At 42.5% G+C, this 16,565-nt stretch overlaps 1 protein-coding gene across 8 annotated transcripts in view; it reads left to right on the forward strand.

Annotated features, from left to right (window-relative positions):
- KIAA2012 (KIAA2012 ortholog) overlaps positions 1-16,565 on the forward strand; it is a 144,045-nt gene that overhangs the window by 19,760 nt on the left and 107,720 nt on the right. For 2 of the 8 annotated variants that reach the window (XM_037848770.1, XM_037848777.1), the window contains exons 3-9: positions 1,929-2,088; positions 4,098-4,253; positions 7,784-7,920; positions 9,360-9,546; positions 10,208-10,350; positions 13,235-13,403; positions 15,384-15,530. In XM_037848770.1, coding sequence (XP_037704698.1) covers positions 1,929-2,088; positions 4,098-4,253; positions 7,784-7,920; positions 9,360-9,546; positions 10,208-10,350; positions 13,235-13,403; positions 15,384-15,530 — 1,099 coding nt within the window. Of the gene's footprint in view, positions 1-1,928; positions 2,089-2,298; positions 2,387-4,097; positions 4,254-7,783; positions 7,921-9,359; positions 9,547-10,207; positions 10,351-13,234; positions 13,404-15,383; positions 15,531-16,565 lie in introns of those variants that run through there. The other 6 variants (XM_037848775.1, XM_037848771.1, XM_037848772.1 and 3 more) reach the window with 6 other exon arrangements.

Here is a 16,565-nt window from a genome sequence, read left to right on the forward strand (position 1 = left end):
AGTGTCTGTTATTCAGGCTTCGCAGGCCTGTAAGGCTGATGTGAAAAGGTTGTTCACAGAGGAAGAGACTTGGTGCCTGTAGAATAGGTTTCAGGACATCAGAGCCTCTGCTCAGGCGTGGGCTCGTGCGTCACCACTGCACTCTTCAGGAAGGCCGAGGGGCCACGTGTGAGAGCGCCGTGACCTCAGCTCCTCAGGCGCAGGAAGAGGGTATCAAAAGTCACCAAATGAGGCAGTGAAACGGCCACTGTGGCAGCTGCAGAATCGCAGTGTGCTGTGACCACAAATGCTGAAAGAGTTAAAGGATGCTGACCTGCACCATTGAACCTCTGAATTAACCAACTCTGGAACTCTCCAGCCTTTGACTGTGTTGTCCTACGAGATAATCACCTGTCCCATTTCAACTGGTTTAAGCCCACTGAGACTGACTTTACTACTTCCAACCAAAAGCGTCTTAACAAGTGGGAAAGTCAGCCTCTCTAGGCTTATAGTCTTACTGTCTGTGGCTCTCACTGAGGCACCTACTTTGAAACCATCTTATATTTCTTGTTTTGACATCAAGCTGGTTCATGGTGCTAAGTCCTCATCACCATCGACGAGATGGTGAGTTCTGGGAAAACTAGCAGCTTTGCACTGACATGGAGTTTGAAGACCTGGGTTCTGGTCCCAATTCCACTGCTAACTGGCTGAGCCTTTAAACCTCTGTCTCCCAGGCCTATTACCTTAGGTGAGCTGCTTAACCAAGGAGGGAAATAGGTTTCATCTCTGAGGCCAGCTTTCACTGATACACTGTGTGGAGTACTTTCATGAAGCAAAACTATATGCTATATGATTCCATTTATATGAAGTTCAAGAATAGACAAAACAAATCTATTAGTGATAGAAATTGAAATAGTGGTTAACTGGGGGTGGGGGACACTGACTGGAAAGGAGCATAAGGGAACGTTCTGTGATGATGCACATGTCCTATATCTTGTTTTTTGTTACAAAGGTGTGTGCAGTTGTCAAACTTTATCAATCTGAACATCTAAGCTCTGAGCGTGCTGTTATATTTAAATTACACCACAATTACCAAAAAAAAAAAAAAAAAAAATTAAAGAAAAGAGAGGGAATCTGAAACCAGGATCAGTTCAGCAGGAAAAATGCCAAGATTGATTAGTGATGTCTGCCATGGACAGGGGGCAGTGAGTGGTGTCAACACAAGTACCACATGTTTGCTATTCTTATGCTTAACTGATCATCCTCAGGGGATTTCTGCATCATTTAAGTGGTTATAATATTAATTCAGTCCACCTTACAGGATTATAATGAGGTGAAAGTTCTTTGTATAATATAAATCCTTTACCTTATAGTAAGACATTATTATTCACATTTATTATTTTCCACAATGTCTTGCACAGTGGGACTGACTTTGTCAGGCAGGTCCCCAGGAAATTCTGTTTAGACTGAAATGAAATGCAGCCAAGCCAGATATTTTCAAACTGCCAGGCTCCCTAGGAACATGGGACATGGTTTGTCCCATTATGCATATTACAAATGCTGAATGCCAGTGCTGATTTATCAAACTGGCCTTCCATTGCTATACAGGGCTACCTTTTATGGTACGAAAATAATTTCCACAGGTTGAACTTGGTAATGTGTTTTCTTTAGAAGTTACTTATCCCTTTTGATGCTCTATCTCAAGATGGGGTCTGGTATTTGTCGTTTCTTTTTCTCCTTCCACCTGCAAATCTGCAGGGACCTTCCAGAATTTTACTCTGTGAGCTCTTGGTTTGTGTCTATTAGTATCTAAGGCATCTGTTGTTGGTGCCCTCTGGCACCTTCTGGGGATCTCCCAGATTACTCATGAGGATTGTGCTAACCAGCCTGTATCACTAGGAGTGTCAGGACTCAGCGGCTGTGCTATTTCCTGACTGGTGTCCCCACAGAGGGAACAGGACAGAGCTTGGCGACCATACCTCCACTTCCAAAGCCAGCCAGAGAGCCAGGCCCAACGGCGGATCCAGCCTGGGTACTCAGCCAAGAGATACCTGCGAGGCCTCTTGCAGAGATGGCCCCTGGACACCATGTACAGGCTCCAGTGTGCAGGTCAGTGGGGAAATGGGTGGTGTGAAAGTATACTTTCCATCAAGGACTGAAACATCAGAATTCCAGGCCCCATTTTGTGTTAAAGCAAAGGTCCTCAAGCTTAGTAGCCCCCAAGCCTCTATCTTGCTTTTCACCCTCTATCCTCTCCCATTTGCAGAGGGACGTACAGCCTGAAGCCTTGGCTTTACCCCCAATCCTCTCACCAGGCTCACACTCCACATTCCAAGCCAGAACTTTCTTCCAAACCTTCCCCACTCAGAGGCCTCAGAGATCCTCTAGTTCACCCCTATGGTACAAGGTAAGGAAAAAGAGGCCCAGAGAGACAGTAATTTGCCCAAGGTCATTCAGTCAAAAGTGGAGCTGGGACAAGAAGCCAGTTCCTCCCCCAACTCCTAGCCCCAAATTCTGCCCACCATTCCCTAGTTCACCATCTGAGGTGATCTCAGGTCCTCAAGGAAGTGGAAATATTAGGACTCCTGCTAAAGATGGCAGCTCTCCACCACAATCCGCTTGGGAATGAGATGAACACCCCTCTGTTGAATGGAGACCTCAAATGCACTCTACAAGGCTGAAAAAGGGAAACAGGTTATTAGATGGAGCACGTGCGTGTGCACACACGTATACAAACTCTCAGATAAACTTGCAATATTTGGAACATACACTAAAAAATTATTCATTGTTTAGCTGAAACTCAAATTTAACTGGACATCCTGTATTTTATTTGGCAAACCTGTTAGGGATGAGAGAGGTGAGAAGAAAGATTTATCAGTGTCCACTTGGCTGTTTGTCATTTCTTCAGCACAAACAAACAGAGAGGACCAGACGAAGACTGACTTTCCTCTTGCTTTAGAGGTTTACCCTGAGAAAGGGAGAAAAGAATTCTCTCCCCAATAAGGGGTGACTTGAAGCAAAATGAGAGCTATGGGCTGGTCCTGTAATTGGTTTGACTTCCATGGCAGGCCCAAGGGTACAGGTGGTTCTATTTATTTACCACTTGTGGAAAGAACCTCTTAATCAAAGATGTGTTCATCAGCAGACAAGATGAAAGTCAGAGCATACCACTGCCCCATAGCACAGGCCCAATATTTTCAAGGATGAGAGCCCCTCTTAACATCAGAAAATGCCTCATACTTATCCGTGGGACAGTCATATGGCTAAAATGTGTGTTTTAAGAAAAGACGTGTGTGTGTGCATTTGTGGGCCCTTTGCCCCCACTGAGGGCAAGGTCCTCAGGTTGGAGGAACCATGGTGAGACTCTGGTAGGAGACTACTGGCCCAAGGGTCCCTGCCATCACCACCCCCACATCTCAGAGGTCACAGACTTTGTGATGCTAGAGTGTTCTCTGGTCCCTCGTTTACCCCTCTTATAATCTTCTTGACCCTTCAAACCCATGTCTTCTATCAAGTCCTCTCCAACAATTCCAGGTAATACTGAGTTCCTCGTTTTCTGACCTTATTTCACACTGACAGTTGGGGCATACAGTGGAGCACAGGTGAACTTTGTCTCTCCAATAGACTATTGATACCTTTAAAAAGGACCCATGCCTGGGACCTCAGTATCGAGTGAGGACCTCTGCCTAGCAGAGGGATGGGCCCATTGGTAAGCCCTCAATAAATCCTTGTAGAATGACTGGGTTGAGAAAGCTGTGGATGAAGGGGCCCATGGAAGCAAACAAGATGCATCCACTACCTTTTGCTCTCTCCTCCTGGGGCACAAGGAGCTTTTTACCCAACTCCAAGGAGGCAGTCATATTTCTTCCACCAGGGAGACCCAGTCATTAGGAATGGTGGAGAAGAAGGGCACATGTGGCACACAACACCTAAGGCCCTAGATGAGAAACATCTGTGGGTCCTACCTGATTTTTAAGTTCTTCTCATCTATTAATTATCTTACTTAATGTGCAATATCCAAAGTCAGGTCTAGTGCAAATTGGGAACCTGTAGTTATCTCCAAAAACACTAGACTGGCAACCATTATTTCTACTAGTAACTCCTGACCTACCCTTCAGGATACATCAAGGATTCTGTGCTGCTCCAGGACAGTCAACTTAACATACGAAAGAATCTCAGGCCACATCAGGATCTTTCAGGTGTACCCCCAAAATACCACCTCCTGCCTGTCTTCCCTCCATTTTGGATTCAACCAGAAAAATCTTATGAACAAGGTACATGTTAATTTTATGACCAGATCTCAAATATTTGGACTTTTAATGCCTTAAAATTGACTTTTCCAATATAAAGTCTGGGGATTCTGGGTTTCATTGTCCTCATCTATAAAATGGAAGGGTTTCATCAAGACAAATGTTACCCAGTAGTGCTTTCTGTAATGATAGAATGTTCTATAATATGTAGTGTCCACTATAGCAGACAGTAGCCACAGGTGGCTATTGAGCACTTGAAATGTAACTGATGGGACCAAGAAAGTGAATTTTTTATTTTATTCAATTTTAATTAATTTAAATTTAAATAGCCGTATGTAGCTAGTGGCTTCTATATTACACAGAGCAGGTCTAGACTCTAAATTTAGATGATTTCTAATATATATTCTTCTCTAACATTCTTAGATCTTGTAATTAGGTGGCAATAACATGTGGAAAAAATGTAGGCTTTGGAACCAGAAATCTGGTGATAGCTGTTCTCTAACTTATTATATGTAGGATCTTGAACAAGTCACCTTAACCTCTTTGAGCTGCTGTTTTCTGGTCTATGAAATGTGCAAAATAAGACCTATTTCATTATTGCACAGAAAATATAAGCTGTCCATATTGTTCTTGGAAATTTAAAGCATTAAAAGGGCCAGAAGTTACTTTTGGTAAAGGAGATGGGAAAAGATGATTGGGCAGCAGTAATGGCCCAAGAATGGGGCCTTGGTTGGTACCAGAGTTTTTAAGAAAAGAAAAGGAGAGAACAAGAGCCCAATAGAAAACAAAGGTAAATTTTCTGAAATTAAAAATGAATTTTCCGGGAGCAACAGCAATGCCTGACTGAGCTCTGTCCTTGGGAAAGGGACCTATTCAGGATAAGTGGAGTATCTGTACAAATGAGTGGAACAAATCAAATGAGCGGAGGAGAATGGGGCAGGCTGTCAGGACCTGGTACCATTAAACTCTCCAAGCACACACCTCCCTTTGTTCTGACTCCAGGCACCAGAGATTCCAGTCAAACATTGTCCACATGTAGTTTGTCTACAAGTTATATGTTGGTCAGGCAACCGCATATCTCTTTCTAAATTAATACCCTGGTTTATACATTCTTTGCACTTTGCTAATGTGGATCAGCATCTCTGTGACCATTGATTTTGGGGCACTGAAGGGATGAAGGTTTTGGACTGACTATGTGCTGGGAAGTGGTGGACTCACCCAGGTAATGCCCCTGCTACCCTTCCCCAGATGGCATCCTCCTGTGCCATTGCCTAAAGGCTTCTCTCTTCAAAAATCTGTCTCCAGTTAACAACCTTACACTGATTTCTAAGGTCCAAAATTACTGGACAGTGGATTTCAGTAGTTCAGTTTTGGGGGTGCATAATACTGCACACCTAAGGCCAGTATTTGATGACACATTCCAAGAAGCTATCACAGCCAGGCAGAAAACAGGGAGGTTAAAGAGAATGGAGGTTAAATCCATTAACACCAGACTCCCACCCATGTGACTTCCCTCAGTTTCCTCATTTGTAAAATGGGAGTGACCATGCCCACCTCTATCTGACTGGGTTGTATGTGGGAGTTAAATGAAATAATGCAGTGCCTGGCATATAGTAAGTGCTCAATAAATGCTATAGACCTCCCTAGTGTATGTTTTTAAAGCATGATTACAAACTAATTGCAATGCCTAATTGCCCATGATCACAAGGGCTAAAAGTCAACTTTCAAAGAAGTAAAAGCAGCTCATAGGCTTGTACTTTGCCTAATAGTTGTATTGGTTTTAACTTTATCTCCCCTTGGCCTCCCTTGGCAAAGCAGTAAAAGTCCTGGCTGCAAATCTCAGATTCTCCAACAATGTAACGTTGGACAAGACACCTTAGTTTGCTCATCTGTAAAATGGAAATTATGGTATCTGCATTCCTTCCTCCTGAGGTTATTGTGAAAAATCACAGGAGAGTATGGAGGTAAAGCTCTTAAAAAGCTCTAAATTGCTACTTTGCCCGTTATTTGTATGATCTGAATCCATATTTGAGATATAGAGAGACCAAATTTTGTGGTTTCCTTTTAACACCCGAATCTTCCAATACTTGGCTTGCAAACCTGTTGCTATTAAGCATAAACAAATAAGCCAGATGGTGATGTTTACTGAGAAAAACCTGGTTTCACCTCACATAGACTGAGTCATATATTTAGTCTCACCTGGGATGTAGCCAAAGGGAAGAATGCCTCCCTTTATCCCCCTACCCACACTCCCTCTGCCCCCATTTAGTCTGGCACGTAAGACTATTCAGTAACTGAGGGGCCATTTGGCCAGAATTCTACTTCCTCCACCCTCAGAACTGCATTTGAGTAAAGAATACTCAAGAAAAGGTCGGTTAGTGTTGCACTCAGCCCAGAGTTCAGGACCTCTAGGGGAAAGACCTAATATTGCCCTGGACCACCTCAGCTTGAGGAACACCCAGTGCCTAACAAATTTCCCCAGATCACTAAAACCTGACCAGACCCCACTGTACCTGAGCCTACGTCTGCTCTACCAAAACTCTCTAGGCATCAGCTCAGTCTGCAAGCAGCCTTCAGGAGCCACTGGGCACGGGAAAGAGAGCTGGAGGGCGGGAGCAGTCCTACAAGCAGGCCTTGACTCGTGATCCAGTGACACCAAGGATGGGAGTGACAATGGGAGGTGGGGGCTGGGGAGCATTCGGGGAAGGTGAATCTGGTGTGGGGAAGGAGGAGGGGCTTCCAGAAGCCCAATGCTCCCTCATACACAGGGACCCCAAAGGCTCCCAGAGCTCCTGGTTGAGAAACAACCTCATATTGTTTCTCTGAGCTGCATGCTGGGAGTGGAGGTATTGCTAAAGCTTGGCACCAAACACGGCAGGTTTACCAGACTCTTTAAGTAATAAATCTACCTTGAGTAACTGATGAAAATAGCTGCAGGACCCTTTAAACCATTGATGAAAGATTTGTTAACTATGCTGGAATCATCTGTTGACTCAGATCATTCCTGAGGGTTGCACAGATCTGGTAAATTCAGAGAGCTGAGCAGTGGTCCCACTACATTGCATTCAACAGAAGATTTTCCACAAGTAAACAACCAGCAGACAGTCCAGGAAACCCAGGAGCTTGCTTCAAACTGAGCATCTCTATGACAACCGAGAATGGCTGCAGGTCCTGGCGTAATCACACCACTGCTCACGCCACTTCTAGCCACTAATCTCTAATGACTTACAAAGGACTGTCAGAGTCGTTATCTTATCTGAGCTCCAGACAATGCTGCAAGAAATCAGTATCCCCCTTTACAGATGAGAAAACTGCATCCAAGACATGAAGACTCAACGCTGAGTCTCCTGACCCCCAGTGCAGTTCTGTCTTCCCTGACCTGGCTGCCACTTCCACAGAAGCACTGTCAGAAATACAGACACCAGGGAAGAGGAGGTGCAAGGGCCTTGAACAGTTTTGCTCTGAAGAGCAAGAAGGGAGGCAGTTTAGAGACAGCTAACAGCATCATGCCCACCTCTGGGGCTATTGGGCTGACCCACTGTTCACCTTTGCAGGTCAACAGGGCCTGGAGGAGGGGGATGCTGGGGCTGGTGGACTTGTGGACCCTGTAGCCAAGGACCCAGGCAGTGAAGGGACTCACTTGCCACCACTCAGGAAGCAGCCCTGGCAGGAAGATGAGAGCTGGGCAGAGGTACCGTTTCTGATGGGTTCCCCTCTGATATTGCTGTCCTTGACTTTGAAGGGGATGCTCTCTCCTGTCAGTGTTTCTTGGGGTCCTCTAGAGAAGAGTACTTCGGTTCTCTTGACCACCATTTCCCAAAGTGTTGCCTGTGGAATCCTAGTATTGCTAAATGCTTCATGAAAAAGGATTTTGTGGCCAAAGATGTTTGGGAAATGCTGCATACCCTCCCAGAGAGTCACAGGACATGTTTGGCTATGGATGGCTTGGAGAAGTTCTATAGTAAATTAGCCGCTTTAACTTTAACTCAGAGTTTTCCAAAATTATTTAACCACAGATCCTCCCCTCCACTAGGCAGCTGTCATCTTGTCTAGGAAAAAAAGAGTTCTTGGCTTTAGAGTTGGAAAAGCCCTGATTTGAGTCCTGCATCTTACTAGTTGTGATCAGCCTGACCAAGAAACTTAGCAACTTTGAGCCTGAGTTAACCTCTTCTGTAAAATAGAACTGTCATAATACATATCTCCCAAGGTTACTAAGAGCATTAAATGAGTTAAAATGTAAAAGCGCTTTCTAAACTCTACAGCGCACATGTGCTGAGAACTGGATGACACCAGTTCAGGACAACATAGACTTCTACTCACATCTTGATTAAACTCCTTGGTCTTTCAGGAAGGTCATATGCTCATGAGAACAGGGAACAGAAAAAAGAGAAATGCCATGCAGTGGAAGGGAAGGGGCGAGAGACACTTATGAGGGATAAGGACAACGATACCAGCAATTCATTTTGATGTTAAAATCTGTTTGCAAGAAAGCATTACATGTCAGGCACAGTTAAATGTCATTTTTACTGTGGGAATGACACTTGGGAAATAGTGGTCAAAGAGTCCTTCTTACTATCATCAGTAATAAAATCTTTTATTGGAATAAACAGCATTAGATATTTTGCTATTATAACCATGTTTTTCTGCCCAGTCTGTGAATGAGATTCTTTGATTTTTTTTTTTTTTTTTTTAGAGCAGTTGTAGATTTACAGAAAAATCATGCAGAAAGTATGGAGTTCCCATATACCACCACCCCCAGCCCCCGCCCACAGTTCTTCCTATTACTAACATTTTGCATTAGTGTGTACCTTTGATACAATCAGTGGAATAAAATTATTATAATTACACTATTAACTATAGGCAATAGTTAGGGTTCATTCTTTGTGTCATACAGTTCTATCAGGATTTTTTTTAAATTTTTTGTTCTGGTAACATATATATATATATATATATATATATATAACCTAGAAGTTCCCATTTCATCCACTTTCAATTATACAATTCAGTGGCTGTAAAGGAAGTTTGATGGTTGGAACCACAAGCCTAGCCACAAGGTCTGGCTGTTAAAGGAACCTGCTTTGTTCCTTTATAAAAGCATGTTTACAGGATTATGTTTCTGTGGTTCCCTAGGACACGTCAATGCAGAATCACCATCGTATACACGCTTCAAAGGGAAGCCAAGGGCACAAAGAAAAGACACAGCAAACCTCCAGTAGGGCCTTTGAAGCCCACATCGATCATTCTCGGTTCCTGGGTGACAAAACCCACATTACATTCTACCGAGGCGCCTTCCCCAATAGGAAGGCAGATGTCAGTGGTAAGAGGGCAAATATCTTTTTTGTTGATCTGCGTAAAGCTAACCATGGGGAGTTCATTTGAGGACACTGAGGCATGCCAAGTGTCACTTCCTTGTGCTGCTCACCTTAGAAACTAACAGCCAGAGTCCAGTTGGAGGTTAGAAGGGCATCTTGACAGTCTCCTCTTTACTTAATGCTTAATTACACACATTCTGGCATTAGGTTGCCTGGGTTCAAATCATTTCCCCACTTAACTAGCTGTGTGTGATCTTGGGCAAGTTACTTAGTCTCTCTGAGGCTCAGTTTTCTCATCTGTGAAATAGGGACAATAATAGCACCCCAATTATAATAACCCCCATTAATAATAACATCCCCATGGGGATTGAGTTAATGCATGTAAAACACCTTGCACAGCTTCTCCTGCCTTATTTAGAGCTCAACACATATTATTATTGTTGTTTTCCTTCTCTCCATTGCCTGGCTCAGCCAGCAAGAACTCAACCCAGATAATTAGACTGGGGATCCCTGAACCCTGCCTCAGCCAAAGCCGTGCCTACCTCGGTCCTCTGTCAGCCTCCCTACCTTTCTTCCCATTAACCAAAAAGTGAGAGAAGTTGAAAGGCAGCTGTCCATCCCTATATCTGCAACTAACAGGTTCTCATTCCCATCCTGTGTCTGCAGACAAACAAGAGGATGTGAAGCTCCACAAGGTCAGAGGCAGCCACTTGTTACATGAGACCCCTGCTGAGAGATGCCTTTTCCCTCCAGTACCATCTACCACTGGCTCAGAAAAAAACACACCTGGGGAAGTGAAGAAGAAAAAGGTTGCATGAGTGTGTGTGTGTAATTAAAAGATTAATTCCAATCAAGGAACAAGGTGACTCAGAAGGATATCTCAACAGAGAACTGTCCTTGCATGCATCTGAGTTTATCTTGTGGGGCTGGATTAAAGTTTGTAGTAACTTATTAAATGTTGGAAATAGTAAAATACAAGGAATTTCAGCTGCCCTCAATTCTTCCTTAAAGCATATGTTACTCTGCTCTCTCTGGTCACAACAGAATCCTTTGTTCTCTTAAGGGGCCAGTGGTTATCTGAAAACATGGGAGGACAGAATTTGATGGAATTAAGTAATTGGCCCTATTCAAACTCAAAGTGCTTAAGATCTTGAATCCAACAATGGTTTTGCTTGGTTTGCTAAATTTTCTAGATTTGAAAATTTCAGGTAAATCTTGCAGGTTTATCAGCACCCTTCAGAAGTCAAGTGCAGCTCCTTCCTTGGAGGTGTCCTTAGCTGTCTCTGGCCCGGTTGTGCCATGCAGTTCTGTGTGGGCCTTCAGTGGTTTTGAAGTACATGTGGACAGCAGAAGGAGCATGGGTTCCGAGACGAGGAGGCCTGGCCTGGACTCTGGCTCTGCATGGAGCAGCCCGGGAACCTGGGCAGGTCACTCAACCCTCTGTGCTGCAGTGACCATGTCTTTGATAACAGTGCCAACCTCACAGGGCTGACGGGTGGATGAAAGGCAATGGTGCACTGTTTTAGTTTCCTAGGCTGAGTAAAGCAAATTCCAATACATGGTTCGGCTTAAACAATGGGGAATTTATTAGCTTACAGTTTGAGGCTGGGAAAAAGTCCAAACCAAGGCATCATCAAGGTGATGCTTTCTTTCTGAAGACTGGCTGCAGGCAATCGTTGGCCCCTCTGCCACATGGCAAGGCACATGGTGGCATCTGCTGGTTCTTTCCCTTTTCTTCTAGATTTCGTCACTTTCAGCTTCTTGCTTCCCTGGCTTTCTCTCTCTCTCTCTCTCTCTCTCTCTCTCTGTATTCATTCCATTTATAAAGGATTCCAGTAAAAGGATTAACACTCATCCTGAATGAGGTAGGTCATACCTTAATTGAAGTAGCTTCACCAAAAAGTCCTACTTACACTGGGTTTACACCCACAGGAATGGATTGACTTTAAGAACATGTTTTTCTGAGGTACATACAGCTTCACACCACCACATGCACTCTTGTGAAAGTATTTCGTGTCTGATTGGGAACTACAGCAATGTTAGTTAATTGTGGGATTTGTGTCTCCTGAAGTGGCCCCGAAGGAGCCACAGGCACTGCAGGTGGTCCTGGCACCAATGAGGGGTTGTTTTCAGTCTAATCAGGATTTTCCCAGATTTTCTGTATCTAGGCTGATCTAAACCTATCTACTCACACCAGAAGGGCCTCTATCTTCCCAGACTCCTTTGGACGAGAGACAAGGCGGGCCAAAAAAGCCCTCGTTCTGACACTCCAGGTCAGCCCAGAATTGGACAAGGGCCAGAGGAAAGAACCCCTTCCCTCAACCCACGTATATGGTTTAGCAGAGGAAAGCAATGTTTTCCACTATATTAAAACTGTTTAAATTTTTAATTGGAATAAAGAAATTATGTCTTGACTTGTGAGACATACCTCACACAAATCATTTGAGTTTCCATGTAGATTTCTAAATGCAAACCTTGTCCAATAAAATGCACAAGGTCAGTATTCAAAGAAGGGCAGTTGGTGGGCAGCAGGCACCTGGACAGTGAAGGGCTCCAGAAACATAAAGATCCTATGTGCATGTGTTTGGTTAATGATTTTCTTAATGTCTCAAAATTAGAAATATTACTCTGCATATATTTTGGTTGAATTTCCTTCCTCATTCAACTCTAAAGACATAAGACACTTATGTATGTTTCTGATAATTTTTCTTTTTGAACACTAAAACGAGAAACATTTTTGTTTTTCCTAAGAAATTGAACTCCCTGAAACCTAGCACACCCACATTTCTTAGAGCCAAGTTCACATGTTAAAAGTTACAAACTAAAAAGAGAAAATTTCAGCAACATCTGAATAATTGGAAGCAGTAGTCTCTAACTACTACCTTGGACTCTAGTCTCTCTCTCTCTCTCTCTCTCTCTCTCTCTCTCTCTCTCTGTCTCTCTCAATATATATAAATATATCATATACATATATATGTATATGATAAGTTTGTGGCTAATTCTGATGCACAGTGATTCTTTTTCAGCTACCATTTATTTTGTAGAAGTGTAGAGAAGCCTAGACATTCTGTTAGTGGCTAAATTTGGAATTAAACTCGAATGAGAGAAGAGTCTACTGTCAAAGAATTGTAGAAATAATGACAGTTCCAGACACTATTCTAAGTACATATATTAATTCATTTAATCCTCACCATGACCTTATGAGGTAGGAGGCTTAGGGAGGTTCTGTAAGGTAAGCAAATGCAAATATGTGCTCCCATTTTTTGTCCTTTCTTATCCAAAAGTTTGCACACTCAAATAATATTCTGCCTCTTGCTTTTTTCCCTTAACAATATGAGATTTCTTCCTATTGGTACGCAGAGAGCTCAGCTATTTTATTTCAATATAATCTTTAATGTAAGAAAAAGATTATATTTCCTGTCAAAGGCTCTTGAATTTATCACATTTATAATTTTCAGAGGAATCAGAGACTGGATTAACCAGGGCATATGCTGAGCTTCCAAGAGGTAAAGTGGCTCCACTGTAGTCAGATGCTCCCAGGTTGGTTTGCTTTACTTCTCTTGGCCAAGTGCACTGAAACTACATCCCACCCAGCAGAGATACAATAAGATACAATATTATTTGGCCCATACAGGCAGCAGGGTTTGGATACCTGCCATGTTGGTTTTTGTTTTGTTTTTAAATTTTCTCCAGGAGTCAAAGGCTTTGAAATTACCTCCTATCTCAGAAGAACCACCCAGAGTCCTGGATCCCCAGAGGAGTCAATTTAAAGTCAATGAACCCCCGACAGAGCTCTTCATCCTCCCTGTGGAGATTCATTTCCACACCCAACACCCCTCCAAAGAGAAAGCCCCAGAAAGAGGTAGGTCGCCTGTGAGAACTCAGGCAAGGCAGGAAAGACTGGGATACGGGGTTCAGCTAATTCAATTTTCTCCTATATCATGGCTGAACCTCTCTAGGGTCACCCTTTTCAGAGAATTTATTTTAAAAGAAGGAAAAAGGGAAAGAAAAAAAAAAAAGTAGGTCTCCTCTGATCATAGTCAATTCAATTTTTAAAATATTTATTGAGCCTTTCATTAAGCAATACATTTTGCTAAACTGTGGAAGAGATTAACACATCAAGATATGGTCCCTGTCTCCCAGGATCTTACATACAAAGGAAGACAGGCATATACATAAATAAGTCCAGTGTACAGCAGGTATTGCAATAGGAATCAAGAATATTCAGACAGCTTACTAAAAATAAACCCAACCTAAAACAGAACAATTAAAAATGAAATAACAAAAAAAAAGCCTATTTAAAAGAAGCAGAGAAATAGATGTTATCAGATATCTAGGATGAGTTCACTGCTTTAGGTAAGCACTGGATTTAACTGAGTTTCCTGGCAGCCAAGTAAAAAGAGATACTTGGATCCTCATCTTGTAAAAGAAAAAAGTTTGTCTGAAGAGTATTTTCCCTGATTTGAATTAGGTTATTATACAACATTTATGATCCTTGTCAAGGCAGAGATTTTGTCTTCTAAGCAAAGTGCTAAGAGAATATAGGTAATGGAGAGATCAGTTCCAACTTAGGAAAGCTTTTATGGAGGAGGCTTCTAAGCGACCTCAGAAGATTCTCTCTGACCTTCCCAAGTCATACATAGCACCCTCCCCTAAAACACATTTTTGTTCCTGGAACTTCTCTACGAAATCTTTGGGAAAAAGTGACTCCCATCCTGAGGGATACTTGTTCTGACTTTTCTAGAAATTTCATCAGAAAGTACCACTGATTTCTCAGAGAGTTTTGATTCCTGGGAACCATACAGCAGCCATTTTGTTCGAAGGCTGTTTGGAATTGTCATTATGAAGAAGAATGCGTAACTGTTGAGCGTAAAAAACCAATCAATGCAAGGGCATAAGGGAACTTTCTGGGGTGATAAAAATGTCCTATATTTTGTTTGGGGTGTTGGTTAATATATACATTTGTCAAAACCCATTGAATTGTACATCTAAAAATCTGCTCATTTCATAGTATGAAAATTTTACCTTAAAAAAAATTACCCTTAACTCCTTTTAAAAGGAAACAACACACAGACAAGATTTAGCAGGATTGGGTCCTGATTATTCTCTAAATGACTCTCTGAGAGAAGGTCAGAAGACAGTCAGACTGTCATAAATCAGATTATTATAGCTAGTAGATACATTGAGCTTGCCTGCACAGTGCTAAATTAAAAAAAAAAAAAAAAAATTGGGAACAAAGTACAGAGGAAGATGACTCCATTGAGTTATTCTTTCTTTTGTAGGTCAGTAAGGACTCTTTCAGTTGCAAGTATCAGAAACCAAACTCAAATAGACTTAAGCAAAAAATGAAATGTATTAGCTCATGTAATTGGAAGTGAAATTGTCAATTAACATTAGGCACAGTTGGCTCCAGGCCTCAGAAAAACGACATCTGGGCATGATTTCTCTGAGTCTCTCAGCTCATGCGGCTTTCCTTCTCAAGCAGGCTTTCCCCATGTGGTGGTAAAGATGGCTCCCAGCCAATCCAGGCTAACCAGCTTCCTGTTAACCCCAGTACAAGGATATGCCTCTTAACAAGAGCTGATGCAAAAGTATCAAAATTGCCTCTGATTGGCCAGGCTGGGATCATGTGCCCATCCTGGAACCAATCACTGTGGCCAAGACAAAGAGGTACTCTCATTAGTCAGGCTTCAGTCACATGCCCACCCTTGGACCAGGGAATGAACACAGCTCTGCCCAAACCAGTGGTCAGAGTAGGGGAGGGATGGATCCCCAAAAGGAAGAGATAGCTAGCGAAAACAGCAGATGTTGACTTCAACTGGGCTTGCTTTTTGTCTTCTAGGTGCTCTATGCCATGAGTCCGCACCAGAAACAGAGGAGGCCAGGCCCTTATGGAGGTCTCCCCTGAAGCTTGCATCCTTAGAAAGGCCAACGGGAATAACAGTGCCTCTCCCGGAGGACATGGGCAGGGACACACTCTCACCTAAAGGTAGCCACTGCCTCCTTCCAGTATCCCACCGGTGTAGGGAAGCAAGGCCAGACACACGAGGGTCCTCCAGTGAGAAAAATTAGGTTCATCCCCAGCCACTTGACAATGACTTTTGCTCAGGCAGCAGCTGCCTTAACCCAAGTGCTTCTGTAAAACTAACTTAGAATCTAGTTCACAAATGACTTACAAAATCAGCCCGCCTACTAATACTCTCTGGTTGCAAATGTAAAATGATGCCAAACTTTCTAAAAATTTGCTGCCTACCTATGTTTTTAACAAATGAAATTTCATTTCTAATCACCTGTTCATGAATATCTGTTTACTCATTTAAAAATCCACAATATCAATAAAAGTCTTTATTCTGATTATACAAAATATACAAACCTTTGGATTTATAGACATGGGTGCATCTAAGCATATATTTTCATGTGTTTGGTAGGTTGGAAGTAATGGGCCATATTTATAAATCTCCCTATTTTCAGAAACTGAACCTTTTTTCCAAAGGGGATGTGCAAGATGACAAAATCAGAAATGTAAAGTTATCTCTGACTAGTGTTAAGCAGACAAAGGAAAAGGATGAATATTAGCATTTATTGAGTTCTTCCTCTGGGCCTGGCACTGTCCTTAGTTTTTAACATGCATTATTTCATTTACTCCTTACAACAATCCTGCCCTCAGTTTACGGATCAGGGAAGTTCCCTGAGAGAAAAAGTAACTTGTTCGAGGTCACACCACTATAAGTGGCTGAGCTGGGATCGGAGTTCAGGCCACCACCCAGTACTAGAATCTGTGCACTTACCCATTACACCGCATTGCCTTTCCAAATAAACAAACCAATGAACCTAGGTCAGAACATTCTAGAGACATTTAGGTTTTGAGAACTTTCTTTAATTACTGGAACAGGGGCTTATTTAGTCTGTCTCTTAAGTGAGAGTTAATCATCCTAAAGACTTTGAAGTTTCTTTTTTTGAAAAAGTTCTACATATGGATAGTGTTAATACATGTGCAAAATTATTAAACAACCATAAAAAAGGC

Source organism: Choloepus didactylus, chromosome 9, assembly GCF_015220235.1.
Source record: "Choloepus didactylus isolate mChoDid1 chromosome 9, mChoDid1.pri, whole genome shotgun sequence".
NCBI classification, from domain to species: domain Eukaryota; kingdom Metazoa; phylum Chordata; class Mammalia; order Pilosa; family Megalonychidae; genus Choloepus; species Choloepus didactylus.